Here is a 24073-nt window from a genome sequence, read left to right on the forward strand (position 1 = left end):
CCGCCCAGGAGGCTACGTCCACAAAGTGGAATGTCACGCGGTCATTAACGGTGGTGTTTACAAATAATCTTAATGACAAGGAAAATGCTCCCCATATAACGTGAAAAAGCAAGCTACAACCCAGATGTGAGAGAAACGTATGAATCATACTTGGGAAAAGCCCAAAGTAAACATTTTAAAATGATGTCATCAGGTCCCTCGGGGGTGGCATCGTAGGCAACTTTTAGATGCTTTATACATTCTTTGTCTCTCAGATTACAGTAAACACTTAACCCAGGTCGTGTGAACATTTACCCCTGTGCGTGTGGAGGACATAGTCTGAATTAGTGCAGTAGCAGTAACTGTTGAATGCTTACTGTGCCCTCGGGGCCGGGCACACCCTGCGCTCAGGACCACCATGGCGCCGGCCCATGGAGCGCCCTTCCCCACTGAGGCAGCAACATGGACACTGCAGTTTGGCCGCTAGAGTCCTCCCTGGCCAAGGCGCATAGCTTCACACCGGAGCACCCTTTTTCCGCAAGGCCCCTTCTTTTGGGCTCACAGCCCAGGGGCCGGGCCAGGCAGGAGGGGAAGGGGCGGCCACCAGCCTGCGCTCTGCACAGGCAGAGAGAGAAAACTACTTTCCCTAATGCCCTAACATCGGATGAGAAAACGTAACGGGGCGTGCATCCCAAAGCCGCCCCAGCCGTGGGGTGGTAGCGGGGCGCGGGGGCGCCCCTGCAGGTGCTGACCAGCACCGCCCTCCTCCGCCCTCCGCCCTCCGTCTTCGGCTCCCGTGTCTTGGCCGCTCTGTCACCGGAAAGGCGATCAGAGTTTCGGAGCGATAGACGGCAAAGGGATGGGCGCTGGAGGATAAAGGCTCGTGATGGCCTTGAAGCGGGTGCATTCAGAGGTCTTTCCACGGCCCACGCGGCCTCTGGAGCTGGCTGGGGCAGAGCAGGAAAACGAGACCGCGGTTGGCCCTGTGTTTCCATTTCTCGTTGACGTGCCCGGGTCTTGTTTTGCTTCCGAATCACAAATCTGGAGCTGAACCCCCAGATGACGGCCGAGTCCACTCACAGCAGCCAGCCTCCTGCTCGGAGCGGGGACGCGCGGCTGGGAGCCTTGGCCCTGGCTGCCACCTCCTCAGGCGGCCCTCCACCCCCCTGCTGGGCCAGGGGCCTGTCCTCGGCTCCCACGGTGCCCTGTGCTGCCGCTGTCTGCTGGGGACTGCCCTGGGGCCTTGCTGGGTGTGGAGGGTGGGAACAGCCATAGCTGTGACCCAGGTCCCAGCGCGGGCAGGCACGGAGGAGCTGGGGATAGGCAGCTTGCACTGCAGGTGGCGATGGCATCCCTGGACGTGACCCAGTGGGTGCTCCCAAGGACAGAGGCCGTGCACGCCTCCCTGCTGGGCCCGAGCGCCTAGAACAGTGCCTGGCACACAGTAGGCGTCTCAGGGGTACGTGCCCAGTGGATGAGCAGCAGATGGCTTGCTGGACCCTCAGGAGGAATGCGGACAAGGTTCAGGGAGAAGACACACCCCCGCCTCAGAACGCATCGGGGGTGCATTCTGAGTCTGGGGGTGCACGGAGGAGGAAGCCCTCCTCCTCACACAGGGACAGATGGGCAGAGCCTGACGTGGGGCCGGGAGGAGGGGCCCTCGCTGTGTCATACCCTGTGCCCAGGCGGTCCCCTCTGCAGCCCCCTATGGAGGGGCACACCGTCACCCCATTTCTGGAGGTGGGAAAATGGAGGCACAGAGAGGTAAAGGGATTGTCCACGGCCAAAGAGCCAAGAGGGCAGAGCCAGGGTGGACATCTAGGTCTGCCCGACTCCTGGAGAGCCCGCCGCCCCCCAGGGACTGAGGCCGGCCGCCGCCCCCCAGCCCGCCTCTGACCCCGCGCTGTCCCCACCCCGCCCCCCAGGATCTGCAGATCATCAGCACAGACGAGAGCCAGGTGTTCGTGGCCGTGCAGGAGTGGCACCAGACGGACACCTACAACCTGTACCAGTCCGGCCCGCGGGGCGAGCGCTACTCACTGGTGCTGGAGGGTGTCCGCAGCTCCCGTCAGGCCGAGGAGGACGTGGTCATCGACATCCTGGAGGTGGGCGTGCGGGGCAGGGGGCAACGGGGACCCCCCAGGGTGCCGGGACCAGGCCCTACCCCTGCGCTTGCCCTGCCCTCTGCCCCCTTCCCTCAGCCCTGCAAGCATTTCTATAAAGGGCCAAGCATTTTGGCTTTGCGGGACACTACGTAGACACTTTCAGAGCGAGAGAACACATGCTTTTTGTGACAAATTTCAAAATACGATAGTGAAGCACAAGTTTTTTATACAGACCTGTGAGTGAGAAGAATGAGGTTATCTGGGGGAGACACCTTTGGCTGAGTTGGGGTTCGGTGTTAGTGGTTCCTGTCATGGCTTAGACCATAAGCGTCCCCTACAAAGCCACCACTGGCTCACTTGGCCTGCACAAGACCAGGCCGAGACCAGGTTTGGCCAGAGGAAAAGGGCTGTGAGCCCCGCTCCATCGCCGGCCCCCCATTTTCTGCCCCTCCCCGGCCTCCTCGCCCCTCACCTCAGTATCTGGTGTCTGTATCTCCCTCGCCCCTCAGCCCCTCCCCGCTTCCTCTCCCCTCTCCCAGTAGGGAGCCTGAGGCCACCCCGCTGGGGGTCCTGCTCCGCTGGGAGCCTCTCCTCCCTGTGCCCTCCCTGGGATCCCGACCTCCTCTGTCCTACATGGGAGCCTCTGGCTGGCTCTCGTCACGTGACAACAGGGGCTCCTGGCTCGCAGGCGGGCTCTCTCCGCCGATGACAACGCCCATCCCCAGCTCCCTTCTGTTTTGGGGGTGCCACCAACATCAGTCAGTGGCTCGGCCTGGACCAAGCCTTTCTCGGTCACCTCCTCTGTTCTCGTCCCCACCAGAGCTGGTGGGAGGGGGTCCCTCAGCTCATTTGCAGTTAAGGAACCTGAGCCTCAGAAAAGGCAGGGCCGGAAGCAGGCGGGAAGGCAGAACCAGCCGCGTCCGCCGGCCCCGAGTCCGGCCCCATGCCGCTGGCCGGCTCCGCCTTGCTTGGTCATTCGCCTTCGAGCTTCTCCCTTACGCCCTGCCCGTGAGGAGCCCCCAGGACACCCGCCAGTGGACTAATGGGCGCAGCGTGTTTTGGTTCCAAGTGCTGGATGATGGGCCTGCCAGGCTCCTCAAGGGCACACCGTGTCTGCCACCCCTGCGAGGCTGGGGACGGTGTCCCCAGGGTGGCAGCAGAGCCAGGGCAGATGGTGGGGTGTGTCGTCTCTCGATGTCAGCACAGCAGGGCGACGTTCTCCCAAAGGAGTGACCGTCATCGCTTGTTCACAGTGAAGCCACCTGTCAGGGGCACTTCCCGAGCTGGACAGTGCAGATGAACCCAGCCCGGGCTCACTGCCATTCACCAAAGGCCACACGCAGGTGGCCTCGTCCTGCCTGCGGCAGCCCCTCTCTGCAGAACCTCCAAGGAGGCCACCAGACACATCGCACACCTGTCTCTGGAAGGTGTCGTCACCGCTCCTGCACAAGGCCAGCTGGGAGGAAGGGGGCGAGGGAGGCGGGCATGGGAAGGGTGCCCAGGACGTGGCCCCGGCCGTTCCGTGCGCAGGTGTCTGCCACGCTGTACCGCACGCCAGGCTCCGGGCCCCGGCCTCTGCAGGAAGACCGTCCAAATGGTTCCGACACGGTGTTCCAGAGCCTGGCGGGCTGAGTAGCGAGGGGTGATTGGCCGGGCTGCAGTGGCAGTCAGGGCGTGCTTCCCGGAGGAGGAGGTGCAGGCTGAGTCAAAGCCTATCAGAAGTTAACCAGCTGAGGAGCCAGGAACAGCAACTCAGGCCCAAAGACCGCAAAGCGAGGGGACATCGGAGGGTCACCGGGGTTATCCGACGGGGCCACTGTAACCACAGGGAAGGGGGTGGGAGAGGGGACAGAGGGACGCGGGCACTTACGGAGGATGCTGGCCGAGAGCTGCAGCGCCGCCGGCTGCGGGACGGAGGACGGGCCCTGAGCCCCGCACGTGGGCACCTCGGCAAGCTGTCCAGAAAGAACGGGGCCTGCGGACGCCTGGGTGTCATCCCAGTGAGGCTGAGCCAGGCCCCCGACCTCCAGGACGGTCACACAATGAGTGGGTGTCGTCAAAGCCCCCCGGTCCGTGTTAACCTGTCCGGCAGCCACGGCAACCTCAGACCCGCCCGCTCCTCTGCCCATTGGGCCCGGCATCGCCAGCGACGACCTCGCTGTGTGGGGGGCGCTCGGCGGGCAGCCTCGATCGACGACGGGAAAAGTACCACGTCCCGGAGCCGCAGGATTTCACGAGCCGCCCCCGTCACGCTCCCCTTTGCCACCGCAGAAGAGGCGCCACGCACTGTGTGTTACTGTTGGCCCTCCGTACGCCCCTGGCCATGGGCTCCGGGACGTCCCCTGCCCGGCCGAGCCGCCCTCCGTCTTCTCAGGTTCATTGGGGGACATAGTGACATGCCGCACGTAGGGGGCGACCACCGCTGCGGGCGCCCGGAAGCCTCCGAGGGACGCCCCCGCACTGGTGGGACCCGGCAGCCGCGTCTGAGGTCGCCACGCCCAGGGGCCTGGCAGGAAAGGGTCGTCCCTGTGGAGAAGCACTGACACGCGGCCTTCAGTAACCGGCCGGGGCTGGGGCTGGGTCACTGCTGTGGCCCCCCGGGGGGCCTGCGGAAGCGGCCAGGGCTGACCCGCAGTGCTGAAGGCAGGATGAACCCCATCCAGGGCAGGCGGGGTGAGCGGGGAGCCCTGTCTTTGCCACTTAGCATTTTCCTCCAGGCTTGAGTTGAGGGGATCTTGGAGGAAAGGCCAGAGGCGATTTTACTGGTCAGGGTCCTGTGTGTCCCCCGGGAGGGCTCGGCCCAAAGATGGGGCGGCCGTGTGGATGGCCGTGCCGGGGACCAGGGCTGGGCTCGCTGCCTCACAGCCGGCGTCTGCGTCTGGAAGCACAGACCGCTCAGTGTCCTGAGAAGCGCCCAGTTTGGGGTCAGACGGAAGCGCCTTCGGGTCAAAGCTCGGCAGTCGTGGACCTTCGTCCCCCTGGGTCCCTCGCCTCCGGGGTGTGGAGTCAGCCTCGGCTCTGGGGACGGTGGCGGGGTGCAGTGGGCCGTGGGCTCAGGGCTCTCGGCTCAGGGCTGGCACAGAGGACGCACGGACAGGGCTTCACGGTCCTTCTCACGTTTCTGTCCCAGGTCCGCGGGGTGAAAGGCGTCTTCTTGGCAAACCGCAAAGTCGATGGGAAGGTGGTGACGCTTATAACCTACAACAAGGGCCGTGACTGGGGTCACCTGAGGCCGCCCAGCGAGGACATGAACGGGAAGCCGACCAACTGCAAGCCTGTGAGTGTCTCCGCTCGCGTCCCTGCCCTGTGGCGAGGGGCCAAGGACTCGAAAGGCACAGACGGTGAGGTCCATGCAGGGTCATCTGATGGACAGGAAGCCCGAGGTCTCGGCACGGTGGGGAGGGTCACGGGAAACCCCTAGCTGTACAGGAGACTTAGCTGGTGGTGAGAGCGGGAAGGGTATCAGTTAGCTCCGGCCACCACATTGCTGGATAACAAAGCACCCCCAAATAACAGGCCTGTGCTGGGACACCCGGGCACTGCTCACACGTCTGCAGTGGCCAACGTCGGGGTTCTGCTCGCCATGTCCGGCACCCTCCCCGGGACCAGCCCAGGCCCCATCTCAGGGTGGGAGCAGAGGGCAGCAGGGACGTGACAAGCCTGCCCAGGTGACATTTCTTACATCCTCCCGGAACAGGAAGGGCACTCTGCCTGTGCAGTGGGGGGCTGGACTAATGTCACAAGCTCCAGACTGGCCCTGCTACCCAGTGGTGCCCTTCCACACGAATAGGGGTGCAGGCCGCCCCACTGGGAATCCTTTGCTGGGCACCTGTGCCTCTCTGTCTGTTCCTCTCTGGCCTGAAGCCCCTCACAGGCAGCAATGTGCTCTGGGGGTGCCCGAACCCACCCACCACTTGCCTCTCTATAAGTAGAATAACAGCGCCTGTTTTATAGGGCCCAGGGCCCATTGTGTGGAGCTGATCAGGGTAGAATCAGCTCCTTCTTCCAAACAGGGAAGACTGACACCAGCTAGGGCTCTATGACACCAGGTGGGGCTCTATGACAGAGTCCCCTTAAGCTCTGAGCGAGGCCTGAGCCGACCCTCCCCAGCCAGGGGCCGCCACTCGCCTCTGCATGAGCCCCCCTCCCGCTGATACCAGAGAATAACAACACCTGCGTTACCTGCTGCTCGCAAAAACCCTCCGAGGACAGAACTGCTGTGAAAGGGCTAATTTTTGCATCATCCTCGGCAAAGTGAAGCCATATTAATCTGTCAAAGCGAGTTTTTGCTAAGAATAGATTCTTGTCTGCGATGATGATGAGCTCGGTGAGGAGATGACCTTCGGGAGATTTATGTCCCGGCCTTAAAGTAATCAAAGCGGGAGCAGAGCGTGGAGAGTGGCCTCAGGCGGGCAGCAGCGGGGACTCGGCGCACAGAGGAAAGACAGAACAAAGGCCTTGCGAACCCCACGAAAGGCATAAATCAAAGGGATTTATGCGCGGTCCGGGTGGCAGGGGAGGCCCTGGCCACCAGGTAGGTTCCTTCTCTGCCTCTGTCCTTCACCCAGCCACCCACCCCGCCCCCACCCCAGGATGAGCAGGCCGGACTACACTCGAGGGTCTGTTTCTGATCATAATAGGGCTTCCTGCTAATTGCAGGACACTTGGAAAAAGACGAATTATGAAGAGAGGTAAGGTGCCCAGAAATGACAAGTCGGGCATTTTTCTCTGCGATCCGTCAGCTTAACTGCGTGTTAAAAAGTCGTAGCCGGGATCCTGACCCGTGTGTGATGTCTCTGTTTTCTATTTTCCCCTATCTCGGGCTCACGATTATTTATCTCCCTGGGCTGGCTCTCTGCCCGGTAATTCGGGAAGGATGGGACCTTTTTAAACAGCGAGTAGTGAGGCCAGATGTGTGTTAGATGGTCGACCGCACCTGGACGGTGCTTTTGAAGCTGTTTACGTCTTGCTCAGAATGAAAGCCCATTCGTTTCGCAGCCTACAGTGACTTCTCCGGCAGAGGCTGAGTCAGGAAGTGGGGTGTCTGGGCAGGCGGGTCCCCTTGCTCACGCAGGCAGGGAGTGTGGCCTCCATCCGTCCGAGTCTCTCGTGATCTGGGGGGGACACTTCTTTAGTGCACCAGCCGCTCCTGCATGCCAAGGGGCTGAGTGGGGGGCTTGGGTCAGCATGGCCCCTGTTTGGCCCCCGTAACTCCCACCCAGCCCTGCAGGTACCCAGGCCCTCTGCCTCAGAACTGGGGCATTCAGCACTGACTCCCATGGCATCAGCCTACTTCTGGGGTCTCCCACCCTCCTCCGTGTGCCCCAGAGGACCCCCCACCTCTGATAGGCAGCCCTGGCACCAGATGCTCGCGGTCCCGTGCCACCTGCAGAGAGTCCCTCCGGGTCTGCCTGGCCCACCCTCCTCTTCACCTGCTTGGCACGGACTCGGCTGGGAGGAGCTTTGTAAGGTCCAGCAGGGAACCCCCAGGGCTCAGGGACCAGCTGGGACATCTGTGTGGCCCTCCATGGCACCAGAGGGGACCAGGGCTCTGCCTGCACCTGCCAGTGTCCCGTGGGCCGTAACTGACCGCAGGCCGCCCGAGCAGGTGCCCGGCAGCCAAGGCAGACGCCAGTGGGCTGGGGACGGGGAGCAGCCGGTTCTGGGAGGCAGCGCTTCAGACTTGCTCTGCTCACTGCACACGCGGTCAGTGACATTACGTTCACGGGGCATCAGGGGACAGGGGAAAGGCTGATTGTAGCCCAAGGACACCAGCCCAGGAGCTCGGGCCACTCCAGGCCCCGCCTGTCCTGCCCAGAAACCTCAGGCGCCAAGGCGGACCCGTGCCACCAGCCGCCACCCAGGAGCCTGCCAGTGGGGGCTCAAGGGCCAGATTCCTGGTGGACTCCTCTTCCTCCAGACTTAGAGCTGCCTTCCGCAGCTGGAGCTGGCCCTGCCTCGGAGGTGCCAGGGCTCTCCCTGCCCTGGACAGCCCTCCCCATTCGTGTCTGTCACCGGGCAGGCCGGGGAGACGACCGAATTGTCTCACCGAAGGAATCAGCTCCCCAGCCAGCTTTTCAATCAGGAGAAGTGCAGAAGGAGCGACGTCTTATCATCCCACGGGGGACAGAGGGGCGGGTTTGTCCCGTTCGATCCTGGCATTCCGGGTGACTCGGGGCCAGGCTCCCGCCCAGGGCCCAAGGTCGTCAGCATGGGCTCCCTAGGATGCCCTGGGGGGGTCTTCGGCCCACGGCGTCTGATGCGGAAGCGTCACCGCGTCTGATGCGTCACCGCGTCAGCTGAATCGGCCACCTTTTATTTCTGTTTTGGTTCCCACGGCTTTCGTGGGGTGTAACTCATCCTAAGATCCCCCCGTTTAAAGTGTGCAGTTCAGTGGGGTTCGTGCAGCCGCAGAGCTGTGCGGCCGCCACCTCGGTCCACTTAGGGCATTTTCCTCACCCCGAAGAGAAACCCTGTCCCCTTCGTCCATCAGCCGCGCCCCGCCGCCAGCCCCCGGAAACCACCCTTCTGCTCCCTGTCTCCGTAAGTCCCCTGCAGGGTCATTCAGGATGTGCTGTGACCGTCACACAGGGCGGGCAGGAAAGCCCGTTGCCAGCTGCGTCGGGCCCTGGTGCCGTCGGGCCCAGATCAACCTCCAGTTTACGAAACAGCTTCATTTTTAACTTAGGATAATCCTTCTAAATGCACTCAGTCCACGGACCCGATGAAAGTGCTATAAAAGCCCCCACTGAGGAGAGAAGCTGCTGCTCGGCTTTGGGCAGGGGGAGTAGCAGCCGTGACGGAGCTGGAATGGCCTCGCTTCTCTGAACGGGGGATTTTTTCAGAAAAAAGAGACCAGTGCCAAGGCAGTTAGTACTTTTTTTTATCAGTAAGCAAATTAGGCAGAACCCCGTCCGGGGGGGCTGGACCCCTACTTTCTCTCCAGAAGCTGTGCTATGTTAATCCAGTAACCCTGCAAAGTAGAGGATATTGCCCCATTTCACAGAGAAAGAAACAGACACAGAGGCACTAAGCGTTTTTCCTAGAGTCACACGGCATTAAGACAGGGTGTGAGCATTCAAAACCCCACCTTCTCCATGACGCCACCCTGCCCACACCCCGGGCTGGAGAGATTCCAGCACAGGTAACGGTGTCCCTTGCTATCCAGTAACCCTGCAAAGTAGAGGATATTGCCCCATTTCACAGAGAAAGAAACAGACACAGAGGCACTAAGCGTTTTTCCTAGAGTCACACGGCATTAAGACAGGGTGTGAGCATTCAAAACCCCACCTTCTCCATGACGCCACCCTGCCCACACCCCGGGCTGGAGAGATTCCAGCACAGGTAACGGTGTCCCATGGCTGTGCCCTGATGCCCAGGCTAATGTGGTCACACACAAGGCCCCTAGTTAAGGTTCTAGATGGATGGATGGATGGATGGATGGATGGATGGATGATGGATAGATGGTGGATGATGGATGATGAGTGGATGGATGATGGATGGTGGACGGATGGATGATGGATGGTGGATGGATGGGTGGGTGGGTGGATGGATGGATGATGGATAGATGATGGATGATGGATGATGAGTGGATGGATGATGGATGGTGGACGGATGGATGATGGATGGTGGATGGATGGGTGGGTGGGTGGATGGATGGATGATGGATAGATGATGGATGATGGATGATGAGTGGATGGATGATGGATGGTGGACGGATGGATGATGGATGGTGGATGGATGGGTGGGTGGGTGGATGGATGGATGATGGATAGATGATGGATGATGGATGATGAGTGGATGGATGATGGATGGTGGACGGATGGATGATGGATGGTGGATGGATGGGTGGGTGGGTGGATGGATGGATGATGGATGGATGGATGGATGGATGATGGATGGTGGATGATGAATGGATGATGGATGGATGGATGGATGGTGGGTAGGTGGATGGATAGATGGATTGGTGGATGTGGGGGTGGCCCATACCGGCTACAGGAGTCATGTTCTATGGCCCAGCACTGCATGTTGGGAGACCCACCCCTCCAGCACCCATGCTAGGAGAGTCTCTCTTGGAGAAGCCGACTGGCCTCATCCACGAGCAGAGTCACCTCACCCGGACCTGATGGCCTTCACCTAGTGGTCAGCCCCAGAGCTGCTTCCCACCTTCCGTCCACTACTCCTCGCCTTGCCTTCCCACCCCAAAAGCCACAGGGGTGGATTTGGCCTCAGTCCTGCGTTTCACAGGGACACTGTCCCACCGCTGTACTGACCGTGGGTCCCTTTCTCCCCCTTGCAGCCGGACTGCCACCTCCACCTGCACCTGCGCTGGGCAGACAACCCCTACGTATCGGGCACCGTGCACACCAAGGACAACGCCCCAGGCCTCATCATGGGCGCAGGTAGGAGGCTGCCATTGCGTCTGGATGGCAGGAGCCCCCACTGCATGAGGGAGCTGTGTTCTCAAGGGTAAAACTTGGTGGCCGTGGGCCTGGGTCATGGTGTGTACGCTGGGGGACAGTGACAACTCCAGGAAGCTCAGCTCTCATGGAAAACCCTGGGCGCATGATACATGTTGGCCACATAGGATGGTTCATGGATGGTGGATGATGGATGGATGGATGGATGGTGAATAGATGGGTAAATGGCGGATGGATGGGTGGATGGTGGATGGATGGATGCGTGGATGGTGGATGATGGATGGACGATGGATAGATGGATGGATGGTAGATGGATGTATGGATGGATGGTGAATAGATGGGTAGATGGCGGATGGATGGGTGGATGGTGGATGGATGGATAATGGATGGATGGGTGGATGGATGGATGATGGATGACTGATTGAAGGATGGAGGACGGAGTCAACGTTGGGAAGATGGGTGAAAGGGTAGTTGGATAGTTGAAAGAACAGATAGCCGGATGGAAGGGTGAATAACAAAATAGTGAATAAATAAAGAGCTGGACGGGCGGGCAGGGGATGCTTCGCGTTGAGGCTGACGCTCACGGGTCCCTGGAGAGGGAAAGAAGCAGAGTGTGAGTCGTGACTGTGTCTGTCTACCTCGTTAAACGGGAACCTCCTTCGGGATCAGTAAGTATGTGCTGATCCAATAAAACCTTAAAATAAGGTTTACTGGAGTTAGGAGAATCGTTCAAAATGAAAAGTATTTTTTAAAAGCGTATGGCCAGGCAGCGGCTGGCGTCTGACTTTCCCCTTGGTCTTGGGCGTCCCGAGCCCCTCCTGTGCCCGGCGCTGGGCCCCGGCACAGGGGAGGAGCCCGGGCAGCGCTGGTGAGCAGGAAGGGAGGCCCTGGTGACGCTCGCCGTTTCCGTGGTGGTCACGTGCCGCCCCCTTCTCCCCGCCAGACACTGGATTCTGGAACATGGCGACAAGCCTGAGAGGGCCTCTCAGCCCCTCAGAGCCCCAGCTCTTGGATGGGGGGGCTACTGTGCCCCTTGAAAATGTGCAGAAACCGAGGCCCCCAGGGGCAGGACTGCCCGTCCCAGGCCACTTGGCCGGCGTGTGGAAGGGCTGGGCGAGGCTTCGCAGGCCCACTTTGCAGATGGCGTAAGAGACAGAGAAATTGGGACTCTTGCCCGTCACAGAGCAAGGACGGTTGAGGCATGGGCCAGGGCACACAGCTTTCTGAACCCAGGACCCCACCCTCTGCCCCAGCACCATCTGCAACACGGAGGGGTGGATGTGAGCCCCAGACCCAGAGCCGGACGCCACGTCCGACCCTTCACCAAGTCCCAGCATTGAGGACAGCCTGGCCCAGGATGGGCTCCAGAGGCCGCTTACAAATGAGCGAATGGATGAAGGAACGGACGAGTGAATGGCCATGTCGAGATGGCAGGGATGGCCTTCTAGGCCGAGGTGGGAACGTGCACAGGCAGGATGACCAAACCAGAGCCCACGCAGAGGCCGGGGCCGGTGCGGACCGTCAGCACTGCTGGGCTTCTGGCCCCAGGACACCCTGGCCGTCAGGCGTTTGGGCCTTGTCCTGGGAGGACGGGCTTTGCCGCGGGGAGTCGCGCTGCCAGAACAGAGAAGATGGAACCGGACCCCTCTGGCTTCTGCGATTCCTCTCGTTCTTCCGAGCTCCTGGGGTCCTTGGCAGTGTCTGCTGCTTGGGACGTGCGTCGGTGCATGAAAAAGCTACACACCGGCGTCGATGTCAGCGCAGCTCATCACGTGTTGGGTTCCGTGCACGGGCGGACTGACCCACCTGCGCTGGGCAGCCTGGCCTTCCGGACTTGGCTTATCAGGTCTGAAGGCGACGGTGTATTTAAAATGCACTGTCCGGATTGGCTGAATCCCCAAATTCTTAACCAAAATGCAGAAGCACAATTTTAAATGTTTCCATGGCTCAAAGGCCTTGATACCCCAGGACGAGTGTTCTAGCCCCCCGAGAATGCTGCTAGAATCTGGAGGTGCGTCGCTTAATCACGCGTCAGTCACGGAGACCAGGGAGCTGTCGCACCGTGCCCTGCAGACCCCCCTCCCTCCCACGCCCCACGCCCCCCGCCAGTTTCCAGGAGGGCGGGGTGCTACGTTTCTATTTCATTCTGCCGCTTTTTAATTGGGCCACGGCTTTCCTAAGACGCAGCCACCGTGCAGCGTGGGCCAATTAGTGTGTAAACTTTTTACACCCTCTGCTCCAGCCCTGAGTGTCTGCTGGGAGCAGGAAGGGAGATGGGGAGCCGGGCACCCTTGGGCACCACTGCAGCCAGCAAACGGGGACCCGCTTCACCTCGCTGGGCTGGGAGGCTTAGCAGGGACCGAAGTCCGTGTGACGGCTGAGCTGGCTGAGCCGGGTGGGAGCGATGGCCGCTGCTTCCATGAGGTCGGCCCCCTTCCCGTTCCCCTGCACTTGCTTCCCACACCATCCCGGGGCGGGTGGCGGGAGGTTCAGGCCACCTCCCAGCTTCGGTGCCTTGGGCATCTCACTGGACCCCGTGAGTCCCAGTTTCTCACCTGTGAAAGGAGAGAACAGGCCCCTGTGGTAAGGCTGGTGAGGGGACAGGTAGAGGGCATCGGGCAGGTGTGTTTCCACAGGCTGCCCTTCTTTCTGAATCGTGTGGGGCGCCCCCGCCCCGACTCCAGGCATGTGGCCGGTGCTCAGGTGCTGTCAAGCCCCGCCCTTACCCGCCCCGCTTTACTCGGCCCAGGACATCAGCGTCCCACACACTGACCGGCTTCTTGCTGCTCCTCTGGACGCCCACGGAGGGGAGGACACTGGCCTCGACAGAGTCGTTCATCTGGAAAAATCTTGAGAGGACCCTGTTGGGGCACTCGGTGTACCTCCCCCCCACCGCCATGCCAGGAAAGCCCTCGGGGGCCCCAGGGAGGGGTGCGCCTCCCCAGCCCCCCGCCCAGCCCCCCACCCGGCCACCATTCCATGCCCGTCAGCACAGGTGGCGCCCAGATGGGAGGCCCAGGGGCCAGCGTGGACGAGAGCCCACCTGAGTCCCACCAGCTCTGCGGGGTCACCGGCCCCCTGGAGCTGGGACCTCAGGTGGCCTCCAGAGGGCCGGTCCCTGCACTTAGGCTCCGGCTGCGTCTCAGTGAGGAGGCCACAAGGATCCCAGGTCACGGGTCCCCTCTGGGAAGTGTGGGCGGGTGGCTCTGGCCTTGTCGACTTGCTCTGTTGTTCTGGCCACTGGGTGACCTGGAGGCCGAGGAAGGGTGCAGAAGAAGTGCGCGCTGCGTGAGCACCTGCTGTATGCCGGGCCCTGTGGGCACAGACGTGGGCGGAGAAGCCGGGCTGTGGGGCAGGAGGCACCGGAACAGCCCGGAGAGGACGCAGAGGGAAACGTCTCTCAGTCACGGCGTCCTGGGCCTCAGTTTCCCCATTTGTAAAACGAGGGCACCAGCGGACCCTTCCACTCCGACAGCCTGGGGACACGCTCCGTGAATGTCCCCTCAGTTTCCCCAGTGCCCGTTAGGTGACAAGCAGGCTGACGGCCTCGGTAGATGGAGCAAGGAAGAGAGATGGCGTTGCCTCGAAGACCGACGTCTGCGTGGCTGAAATGACAGACCGCGAACCCGCAGCCGCGGTCTGCTGACACGGTGGCGTCCGATGCCCGGCTTCTGCCTCTGACGCACCTGCCCCCGCGTCTGCTGGCGTCTGGAAGGGCGGGCAGATGAGGGTGCCCCTTCCTTCCTCCGCGCCCCCCCGTGCCGTTCATGCACGCATCTCACTCACGTCACTCATTCGGCAGCCGTCCCTCCAGCCTTTTGCTGGCCAGGCCCGTGGAAGGGCCCCCAGTCCAGGGCCCGCCCCGCAGCCCCTCCGCCGAGCGACCCCCCTCGTCCTGGTGCTCCCACTTCCATGCCGTCGCCCGGCCGAGCGCTCCGCCCGGCCCCCTCTCTCTTGCCCTCGGCCGGCTGGCGTTCATCTTTCGCGGTGCGGCTCGGAGGTTGCTTCCTGCAGGAATTGCTCCCCGATTGTCCACTTTCTGTGCTCTCATGCGTCCTGGGCTTCCAGATGTCCTGGCCCCGTGTGCCACTGCCAGGCGCCCCTCCCCCTGCTCGATCGGGGGCTCCCTGGGAGCAGGGGCCAACGTCGACTCAGCGCCGACTGCCCACAGCATAGCACAGGCTGGGCAGAGAGCAGGCACTCGGCACGTGCTGGGGCCAGTGCAGGATGGGCGACGGGGTGGGGTGACGAAGAGATCAATGCGTGGGTGGACGGGTAGTGGACAGATGGATGGACAATGGAAGGATGGGTAATGGATGAGTGGATAATAGAAGGATAATGGATGGATGGATGGATGGACGGACGGATGGATGGATGATGGATGGATGGATGATGGATGGATGGGTGGAGATGGATAATATGGATGGTTGGATAGATGGATAATGGATGGATAATAGATGGATGGATAGATGGATGGATAATGGATGGATGGATGGATGAGTAGATAAACTAATGAAGGATGCATGCATGCATGCACGGGCGCTTGGTCAGACCTCAGAAAAGCCAGGCACACAAACTCTCTGCCGCTCTGCTTGGAGCTCACATTGACTCATCCATCTGAGGACAATCCACCCCCTTTGGAATTTTCCAGTGATGTCTAAACTTGACCCTGGATAACATACTCCTGAGAGTGTTGGGTAAATAAAGCTTCAAACAGCAGGTGACGTAGAGGTTGCCCAGGTGGGGCCTCTGGGGCTCCAGGTGAGAGTCCAGACTGGCTTCAGTGTCCTCACCACAGGTCCCCACCTTCCTGGGGTTGCCTGGTCCCTGCTAAGGTCACCGGGGCACAGCAGAGGCCGGCCAGGTCCAGCCCCTTGGAATCCACCGTTGTCCAGGAGGCGGTTTAGGGCAGGCTGCCCGGCTCCAGAAGCCACCGTGTCTCCTGGAGTCGTGGTCTCCGAGGGGACCCCCGTTCTTTCTGTGGGACCCCGGCTGGGCTCGGTTTCCACGTCTGTCAGGGGGCTTGGCTCGCACACTGGGTCGGGGCTCCTCCCACTTTGGCATCACCCCCAGGATTAAGTCTGAGCCCAGGAGAGTGGCCCTCAAGGCTGGTGACCCCAGGTACAGGGGCCCAAGTGAAAGTCGGGTGCCCACCCCACCATCCTCCAAGATCCGCTCAACGGATAGTTTATGAACACCTACTCTGTGCCTTCCCGTCCACTCGCCCAGCTGCCCCGTGCTGCTCTGGACCCACTTCTGGTGTCCGCTGCACCTGCCTCTCCAGAAGCCACTCCAAATGCGAACCCATTCGGGTCCTGCCCCCACGGAAGCCCCAGGGCTGCCATGACCCCCGGCTGGCCCACCTGGCCCGCATCCTCTCCACACTTCTTATTCTGGAAACACACTCATCGCCTGTGGGTCCCTGAGGGGCCGAGCTCTGCCTGCACCTGGGCCTGGCTGCAGCCACCCAAGGCTGGCTTTCTTTGGTCAAGGTTAGTCCTTCACTGCACGTACGAGGACCAGGGCGCAAGCAGAGTGGTTACAGCAGGCCTGCCGTTACCGGACGACGCTGGGTGGCTTTGCGGTGGGAGGTGTCGACCAGGCACACGTACCCTTCCTTGTCTGGGGACTTGTCTGGGCTCGGACCTTGGTGCGGGGGGAGCTGGCTGACTCTAAGAGCAACCTTGCCCCTTTTCTTCCGGCCCAGGGAACCTGGGCTCACAGCTGGTGGAATATAAGGAGGAAATGTACATCACGTCAGACTGTGGGCACACCTGGCGGCAGGTAAGGTGGCAGGGAGGGGCCCGTTCCACGGGGACTTCTGGGAGATGTGTCTGTTCTGTGATGAAGAGGTGATGAGTCACGCTGCTTCATCGTCCCAGTCTGAGCAGCTGGACACACAGTGCCCTTAAGCAGACACTGCATCGCTGTCTAAATAGCAAGGCCGGGCCAGGCTGGCCCAGTCCACTGGCCGTTCTGATGGCCATTCCTGGGGGGTCGCAGACCTGACGCACACCTCCACGTGGTCAGACACGTTGCTGTGAATGCCTAGCAAAGGGAGTAAATGCCAGGAACGAGAGTGGAGGTGACACCTGGCAGGAGGCCACACGGGCACGCGGGGCCTTGGGCTGAGCACCCCGGGAGCCCCGAGGCCGGGAAGTGGGGGGCACTGACGACCTCGCAGTTCTGGCAGGGGAGGCTGCCGGGTGGACAGCGGAGACGTGGATGAGGAAAGAGCGGGCTTTGGGGGCCCCGGCGAGTCTGGGGGAGGCCCCGGGAGACATCCCAGGGTGGGAGTCCGATGTAGCCCGGGGCCCAAAGCCAGAAGCAGGGGAATGAAGGAGGGGCGAGAGGCGGCCGTTTTGCAGCAAGTGGCCCCCACAGCCAGGCTGGACCCGCGAGGGGGTCCCCACGGCCAGCTCGACCCGCGAGGGGGCTCTGTGCAGTGCCCGCAGGGAGCTCACGGCTCCTTCCAACAGCAACAGCACAAAAGGCCTTGCCTGCTCCATCAGCTTCGGGCAGCGGCAGCTTCGGCTTGAAGGCTCTGGGAAGAGCCCTCCCCTGGGAGCAGTTCTCCCCCCGTCCCCATGAGCAGCTCCGTGTTCTGGTCACTCTTTTGCAGCCCGAGTTCCCCAGTGACAGCCCCTCCCCTGGCCGGCCCTCTGGACAGACATGTTAGTCCCCAAAGTGGCATATCACCTGCAGCCTTGGTTTAAGACCCAGATGCTTTATGATAATATGCAGGAAACAAGGAATTTTGAAAAGGGCAAAAGAGATTTATCGTGTTATAATATTTCTATTTCACGGAACTGGCGAGACCTGTCTACACTTGCTTAAAGGTCACCGTCTGTCCATTTATTGGAGGACCCGTCCCTCATTAGAATTCACAGACGGGGGTGAAACGGGTGGTCTTGCAATTCCGTAGGAGCCAATGGCCAGGGACTCACACTGGCCACGCTTGTCAGGCCCCCTGCTCAGACTTCAAACCGAGGGATGTCAGAATTAAATGGGGAGATGTCTGCTCAAGTGCTGAGTGTGGGGCTGGGACTTGGGACCCTTGTTCCCTTCCTAAGTGATGGGGGGCATGTGTGGAGGGGGGCTCCTGTGCATCTGGGGAAGGAGAGGGGGGCGCCCGTGTGTGTGCATGCGAGAGCTGCTGGAGCTGGGTTTTGGGGTTCACTTGGGAACCAGGGAGCAGTCGACAGGGTAGGACGAAGGCAGGCAGGACAAGATGACCAGGCGAGCTCGGGCCAGATTATCAAGGACGTAACGGTGTCTAGGAGAACTCGATGCGTGTGCTGTTGACCGGCCTAACATTTTCCAAATGTGAGTTCCCTGGGGTGGTCAAAGAAAAAACAGCGGCCAGCAGGTGTTCCAGGAGCCCTGAGCTCAGGGTGTGGGGGCGCTGGAAAGGGAGGAACGGGGGCGGGGGCCACCTGCCCCTCACCCTGCTGCCTTGGGCTGGCCGGGACACAGACGGTCGCAGAGACGGGTGTTCAAAGCCCGTGCATCTCGCTGGCCAGGTTTGGGAGACCCTGAGCCCTCTTCCAGAACCCCAGGCTAATGAGGGGAGAACTGTCTGTGGGGGTCCCCTGGGTTGGCCAGAGGTGCCCCATATTCCTGCGGCGTCGGTCCCCAAGGGAAGAGGGCGGCAGGGCCTCGGAGGTAAACCCTGCTCGGGAACAGCCGGGCTGCGAGGACCCGCCCAGCCCTGGAGAAGAGGGAGGTCTGTTCACGTCACTCCCCAACGTGACACGGGGTGTCTCGCTGTCGCCTGACGCGTGTGCCCATGCGGCCCATGGCCTGAGCCCCTCCACCTGTCCCCGCACCCCGGCTCCAGAAAGCATTTCCTGCCCCGGGACACACAGCTCTCCCCGCTCCGGGCCCCTGCCCACCTGGCATCTCCTAAGATGAACCCAAACACCCTCACGCAGTGGCCCCTCCCTGGGGGCCAGGGACTCAGGTCTCGAGTTTAACTGGAATTGGACGTCATTCATCCCCTGCTGTGCCAGAACCTGGACTGAGCAGGCAGAGGAGGCAGCCCATGGGACCTCCTCACTGCTGGTGTCCGAGGGGGCGAGTCACCGTGTGGGGTCTGCCCCTGGGCTGCGAACTCCTGGGCACCAGACCCGGTGTACCCCGGATCCCAGCGCCCAGAGAGGACCCGGAACACCAGACCAGTTGGTGGCAGGGGGCGGGGAGGCGGGGAGGAGAATTGTGAAAGTTTCTTCTTCACAGAACCCTGAAAATTGCAGGTCGTCACCTCCCTTGTCCAGGGAGCTCTGTCTCTATTAATGCAGCTTTGGGCAGCACGCTTGTCCAAGCACCTTCCCGAGCTAATGGTCAGGGCGCAGGGCCCGGGCATACCCACCGCTCTGGTCCCCTGCCGCCGCGGTGGGTCAGCAGCAGTGAGCACCGCGGGCGTAGCTGGGGAGAACCCAAGTGAGTGCTCTGGCATCAGGGAGGGCTTCCTGGAGGAGGCGGCGCTTGAGCCGAGGCTTCACGTCACACGGGGTTTGCCTTGACGCGTGACGCGCGTGTGTCTCCCCTAAACTCCGTGCTTTCCGCCGCGCCCGCGTGTCGGCCGTTTGGGCGCATGGTGTCCACGCAGAGAGCCCCGTGCAGCTCCTTTGCAGTTTCCTGTGTCACCTCACTTGTCTAGAAAGCTCCATTTGTCACCCGGTCATCCCCGGGAACTGAGCCCGGGTGGTGTGAGAGTGCGCGGGGTGGCCCGGGGACGCGGGAGCCCTCAGAGCAGCCCTGGCTCGGGGAGCCGGCCTCTGCCCGGGCCCCCAGCCTGCGTGTGGACAGCTCCGCCCCCGTGAGTGGGCCGCAGCCCTGAACGACCTCCGACCCGTCTCAGGGCACCCCGCTCCCCCCCAGGTGTTTGAGGAGGAGCACCACGTCCTCTACCTGGACCACGGCGGAGTCATCGTGGCCATCAAGGACACCTCCATCCCCTTGAAGATCCTCAAGTAACGTCGGGGCCCAGCACCAGGGTGTGGCGGGCAGGGCCCTTTCTCTCCACCGGGGGCCCCAGAACTGTCCCCGGACGGCCTCCCTGTGGGGCCCAGGACACCAGCACTCAGCCCCAGCGGCTGGGGGTGGGGGCAGGCCGGGCCCACCCGCCCCCAGCTATTGCTCGGGCTGGTCGTGGGGAGACAAGGAAACTGGAAATGACCAAGCAGCGTGGCTGGACTGAGACAGAGGGAGGATTGTGGGGCCCGGAGGGGGTCGCCGCCCCAGTCTGCGGAAGCAAGGAGGGCTTCCCAGAAGAGGTGACTTTTAAGCATCAACAGGAATTAGTTAAGTGGAGGAGGTGGGGCCAGACGAGGAAGCCAGCAGCATGTGCCCAGGAGAGAGTGAGTTTGGCGTCACCTTCGGACATTGAAGAGCCATAGGGAGGAAGGGTAGGCAGCTGTGAACTCTGGATCCAGAAGGCAGAGTGGGGTGAGCTGCGAGGAAGCCAGTATCGCTTTAGACTGAAAAGGAGCTTTTTGCACTGCTAGCTGGCAGCACTGCCACATGCCGCACTGGAAGGCAGTAAAGTGCTGTCGCGGGCCTGGCAAACCCTGGGCCGGCTCAGGCATCGGGCGGGGCTGAACTGGGTGTGCTCAAGGCCCTGATGACTCTGCAGTCCGGGCACCCAGACAGCACACCCAGGACCTTCTGGCTGTGGTGTTGCTAAGCAGCCGTGGATGCCACTCGGTGCTGGCAGGTGGCCGCTGTGACGTTCCAGGAGAGAGTGAAGTAGGGGTCCCGTTGTGGCCAGGATGCTGGGCTGGACCTGGGGACAGCGACTGCTCACCCCTCCGTGTTCTCCCAGCCGCCTCAGCTGGATGGCACCGGTCCCTGGGCACAGGCGGGGCTGGGGCCGGTGGGGCGGCCAGTCCTGGACACGGGCAGCGTTCCCGCCTGCCCTGCGCATGGCCACACCCCTTCTCCTGGCAGGTTCAGTGTGGACGAGGGCCTCACCTGGAGCACACACAACTTCACCAGCACCTCCGTGTTTGTGGACGGGCTGCTGAGCGAGCCGGGGGAGGAGACGCTGGTCATGACGTGAGTGACCGCAGAGGCGGGCTGTGGGGGGCCCGCCCAGGGCCCTGGCTGCTCCGACCCCCGACCCCCTCCCCATCCTCACTCCCACCTCGCCTCCACACCTGCCTCGTCTCTGCTGCCCAGTGTGCTCTATCACCCCAGCCACTGGGAAGGGCCACTGTGTCCATGTCCAAGGACAGTGATGACCTGCCCAGATCAACTGTCTGTTGAGGGAAGGAACCAAGACTCAAGAGCTGGCCCTGGGCCTCTGCCCTTTCCGCCCCCTCGGGCTGGCTGTTGTTATTATCAGCTCTGGCTCCTGTAAAGGACTCTGGCGGGTCGCACAGTGAGGACCCGAGATGCAGACAGGCCAGTGCGGGGCAGAGCCAGGCCGTGAGCCCAGCCCCGCAGCCCGGGCCTGGGAGGTGGGCTCGAGGCCGTAGCCAGTGGCCGTTTGGGCCCAGGGGGGCCCAGCGGGGCAGCAGCCGTGTCACTGGGCCCACAGTGCAGATGGGGACGAGGCCAGAGGGAAGGCGGTCTGCGCCGCAGGACGGGGCCCGAATAAGGCAGTTCCCCCCACCCCCACCCTCCCAGCATCTTCGGCCACATCAGCTTCCGCTCGGACTGGGAGCTGGTGAAGGTGGACTTCCGGCCCTCGTTCTCCAGGCCGTGTGGCGAGGAGGACTACAGCTCCTGGGACCTCACCGACCTGCAGGTGGGCGCGGGCAGGCCCACCTCCGCCTCAGGCCCTGCCCGGGGGGCCGCGGGAGCCCCTCCCCTCCCCCCCAGAAGTCCTCCCAGAACCCACCTCCTGGGGCTTTCTGGCCCCTTCTCAGCACGTGGGCTGCTCTGGGCTCAGTCACTCTCAGGGGACACAAGTCGCCAGGCCCCAGCCCAGCCATGTGCCCAGGTCCGGGATTGTTCGGATTGTAGGAACGTAGCACGGGCGCATGTGTCATATGTGACCTGACACTCCAGTGGGGTCCGGGGCAGCCCCCACCCCATAATCTCAACACACAAATGTTCCTGCAGCGAAATGAGTAACATTCTCGCTCAGGGGGAGTAACATTCTCGCTCAGGGGGAGAGCTAAGGCCGGTGATGGCCTCCCGCCGCAGTGGGGGCCAGGCTGTGCCCCACAGGTGGCATGGGGTCGGGATTGCAGGGGGCTCCGGAGGTGCTGGGGACCCTGCCCTGCCGCTGCCCCAGTACCAGGGTGTGGGGGCTGTTCTCACCATAGGCTGAGGACCTACTGTGCGCCCACACGAGCCCTCAAGGTTGTGGCCCATCCAGCTCCTGCCCAGGGCCTGGCACCCTTGGGCCCTGCTTCCAGCCGCCGCGTGACCTCCCAGGCCCAGATGGCGCTCAGTGACACTTGTGGGGTCGGATTGGGGGGTTGCTGCCCCAGCCCAACCTCAGGCAGGCCACTCCCCATCCTGGGCCTCGGTGAGAGGGGACAAACCCGCCCCCAGCCGCCCACCTGATGCTGCCACCGCAGGGCGACCGCTGTCTCATGGGCCAGCAGAGAAGCTTCCGGAAGAGGAAGCCCGCGTCCTGGTGCACCAAGGGCCGGAGCTTCACGTCGGCGCTGCGGACGCACGTGTGCGAGTGCCGAGCCTCGGACTTCCTCTGGTGAGCGCGGGCCTCGGGGACCTGGGCTCGGAGCCACCCGCGTCGCTTTCGCCTACGCCCTGCGTCAGAGCCGGGTCACTCTGTCCCGCCTCCACTCCAGGAAGGGGCGTTACGAATGCCTGGACGTATGTGCAAGCCGCCTCCAGTGGGGGGAGAAGCCGGGACTAGCTGCAGCCATCGGGGACAAGCTGTGCCCACCCAGCCCCTCTCCTCCGTCCAGGGACTCCGCTGAAAGCCCTGACCGCTCCCCCTACCCCGCTCACAACCTCCTGCGGCGCCCACAGGACAATGCCCCAGTTCCAGAACCTGGCCCACGAGGCCTCTGGCCCACCGGCTCGCCTCCCAGCCGTGCTCTGCCCCTCGCCAGCCTGCTCACCCTTACGTCTCAGTCACCTCGGCCTGGGTCCCCCTGCACCAGCCTTGAGGGGTCCGGTCCCCCCTGCAGTGGCCCTCCCCTCGCGTGCCCTGCCTGTCCTTGCTCTTCCTTTGCCATTCGGCTCACCACCTCCAGGCAGCCCTCCAGGACACTCGGGCTGGGGTCAGCGCGCTCTTGTGAGTCCCCAGCATCCCCTTGGCTTCCCCTCTCACCCGGAACACGACTGCGGGCTTTCAGACCATCTCCCCTGAGACAGGGCTGTGTGGCTTTGCCTCTGTGTCCTCTCTGTGAGGCCCCCGCCTTGCTGGCCCCCGTGGCCGCCCGGCCTGACTCCGGACCCCTGTTCTTTGCTCCCTGCAGCGACTACGGATTTGAGCGCTCCCCCTCTTCAGAGTCTGACGCAGGCCAGTGCTTTGCCAACTTCTGGTTCAACCCGCTGTCCCCCCCTGACGACTGTGTCCTGGGCCAGACCTACGCCAACAGTCTCGGGTGAGTGTGCGGGCCTCGCCTCATCCACCTGCCTGGGCCCCGCAGCTCCCCGCACGGGGGCTGGAAGCAGAAGCCAGGCTGAGCACGTCCTGCTGGGCGGGGCTCCTGAGCGGTATCCCCGGCCACGGACCCTAAAGGGTTCTCCGACCTGAGCCCACATGGGTCAGCATCAGGGAGAAAATGCACCTTGAGCTGCCTCTGAACAAAGAACAATGGGCAGAGAAGGTCTAAGGTGTCTCGGAGCTCACACCTGCTGGCGGGTCTGAGCCCGCCCGGGGCAGCAGCACCCCTGCCCTGGTCCTGCTGAGTCCCTGCAGCGCCAGGACCTCCCCCGCTCACCACACCAAGTGAGGCAGCCCTGAGCTGGGCCAGAGTTGCCCGTTCTCCCTTTCGGTCTCAGCTTGAATGGCACTTCCTCCAGGAAGCCTTCCCTGACCACCCACCATGGGCCCCAAGCTCACGTCTGTCACAGCGACATCCTGTTCTTGGTGATCATTGTCACTCACCCAGCTGTCCTCCCTGCTGGACTTCGAGCTCCATGACATGTGGTAGGCTTTCCTTCAGTGTGCGGCGTGAGGGTGACGTGCTCGGCAGGTGTGAGCAGTTACGAATCTTTTCCTCCACCAGAGGCTGAGCGTGTTGTTTGTAAAGGGTTCATGTCGTGCAAAAATGTCAGGTGCACGTAAGCTGCGAACCGGAAGCTTCAGGGGGCCCAAAGCACACTCCACCTAAAAGTCCCCACGCACTTTGAGGAAGGTTTAAGAGGGAGAAAAAAAGCCTTATCAGAAAACCCCCATTACCGCCCCTGGGAAGAGGCAGGGCAGAGCCCGCGGAAGCAGGAGGCAGGGCCGGCATCCGCAGGCCTGGACCGCAGCGGCGAAAGTCCCATCATCCATCCTTCATCTCTGTGTCCATTCACTCCTCCATCCTTCTGTCCACCCGTCCATTCACCCATTCGTCATCCACCTATCCTTCCATCCATCCGTCCATCCACCTATCCTTCCATCCATCCGTCCATCCACCTATCCTTCCATCC

The 24073-nt window shown here is 62.3% G+C and overlaps 1 protein-coding gene across 1 annotated transcript in view; it reads left to right on the forward strand.

The window, feature by feature from the left end:
* SORCS2 (sortilin related VPS10 domain containing receptor 2) overlaps window positions 1-24073 on the forward strand; it is a 377827-nt gene that overhangs the window by 335886 nt on the left and 17868 nt on the right. Inside the window, exons 13-21 of the mRNA XM_015594851.2 lie at window positions 1905-2084; window positions 5215-5361; window positions 10384-10486; window positions 16212-16288; window positions 19388-19479; window positions 20456-20563; window positions 21137-21257; window positions 22039-22172; window positions 22909-23037. Coding sequence (XP_015450337.1) covers window positions 1905-2084; window positions 5215-5361; window positions 10384-10486; window positions 16212-16288; window positions 19388-19479; window positions 20456-20563; window positions 21137-21257; window positions 22039-22172; window positions 22909-23037 — 1091 coding nt within the window. The remainder of the gene's footprint in view (window positions 1-1904; window positions 2085-5214; window positions 5362-10383; window positions 10487-16211; window positions 16289-19387; window positions 19480-20455; window positions 20564-21136; window positions 21258-22038; window positions 22173-22908; window positions 23038-24073) is intronic.

Source organism: Pteropus alecto, unplaced genomic scaffold (genome assembly GCF_000325575.1).
Source record: "Pteropus alecto unplaced genomic scaffold, ASM32557v1 scaffold5, whole genome shotgun sequence".
Lineage (NCBI taxonomy): Eukaryota > Metazoa > Chordata > Mammalia > Chiroptera > Pteropodidae > Pteropus > Pteropus alecto.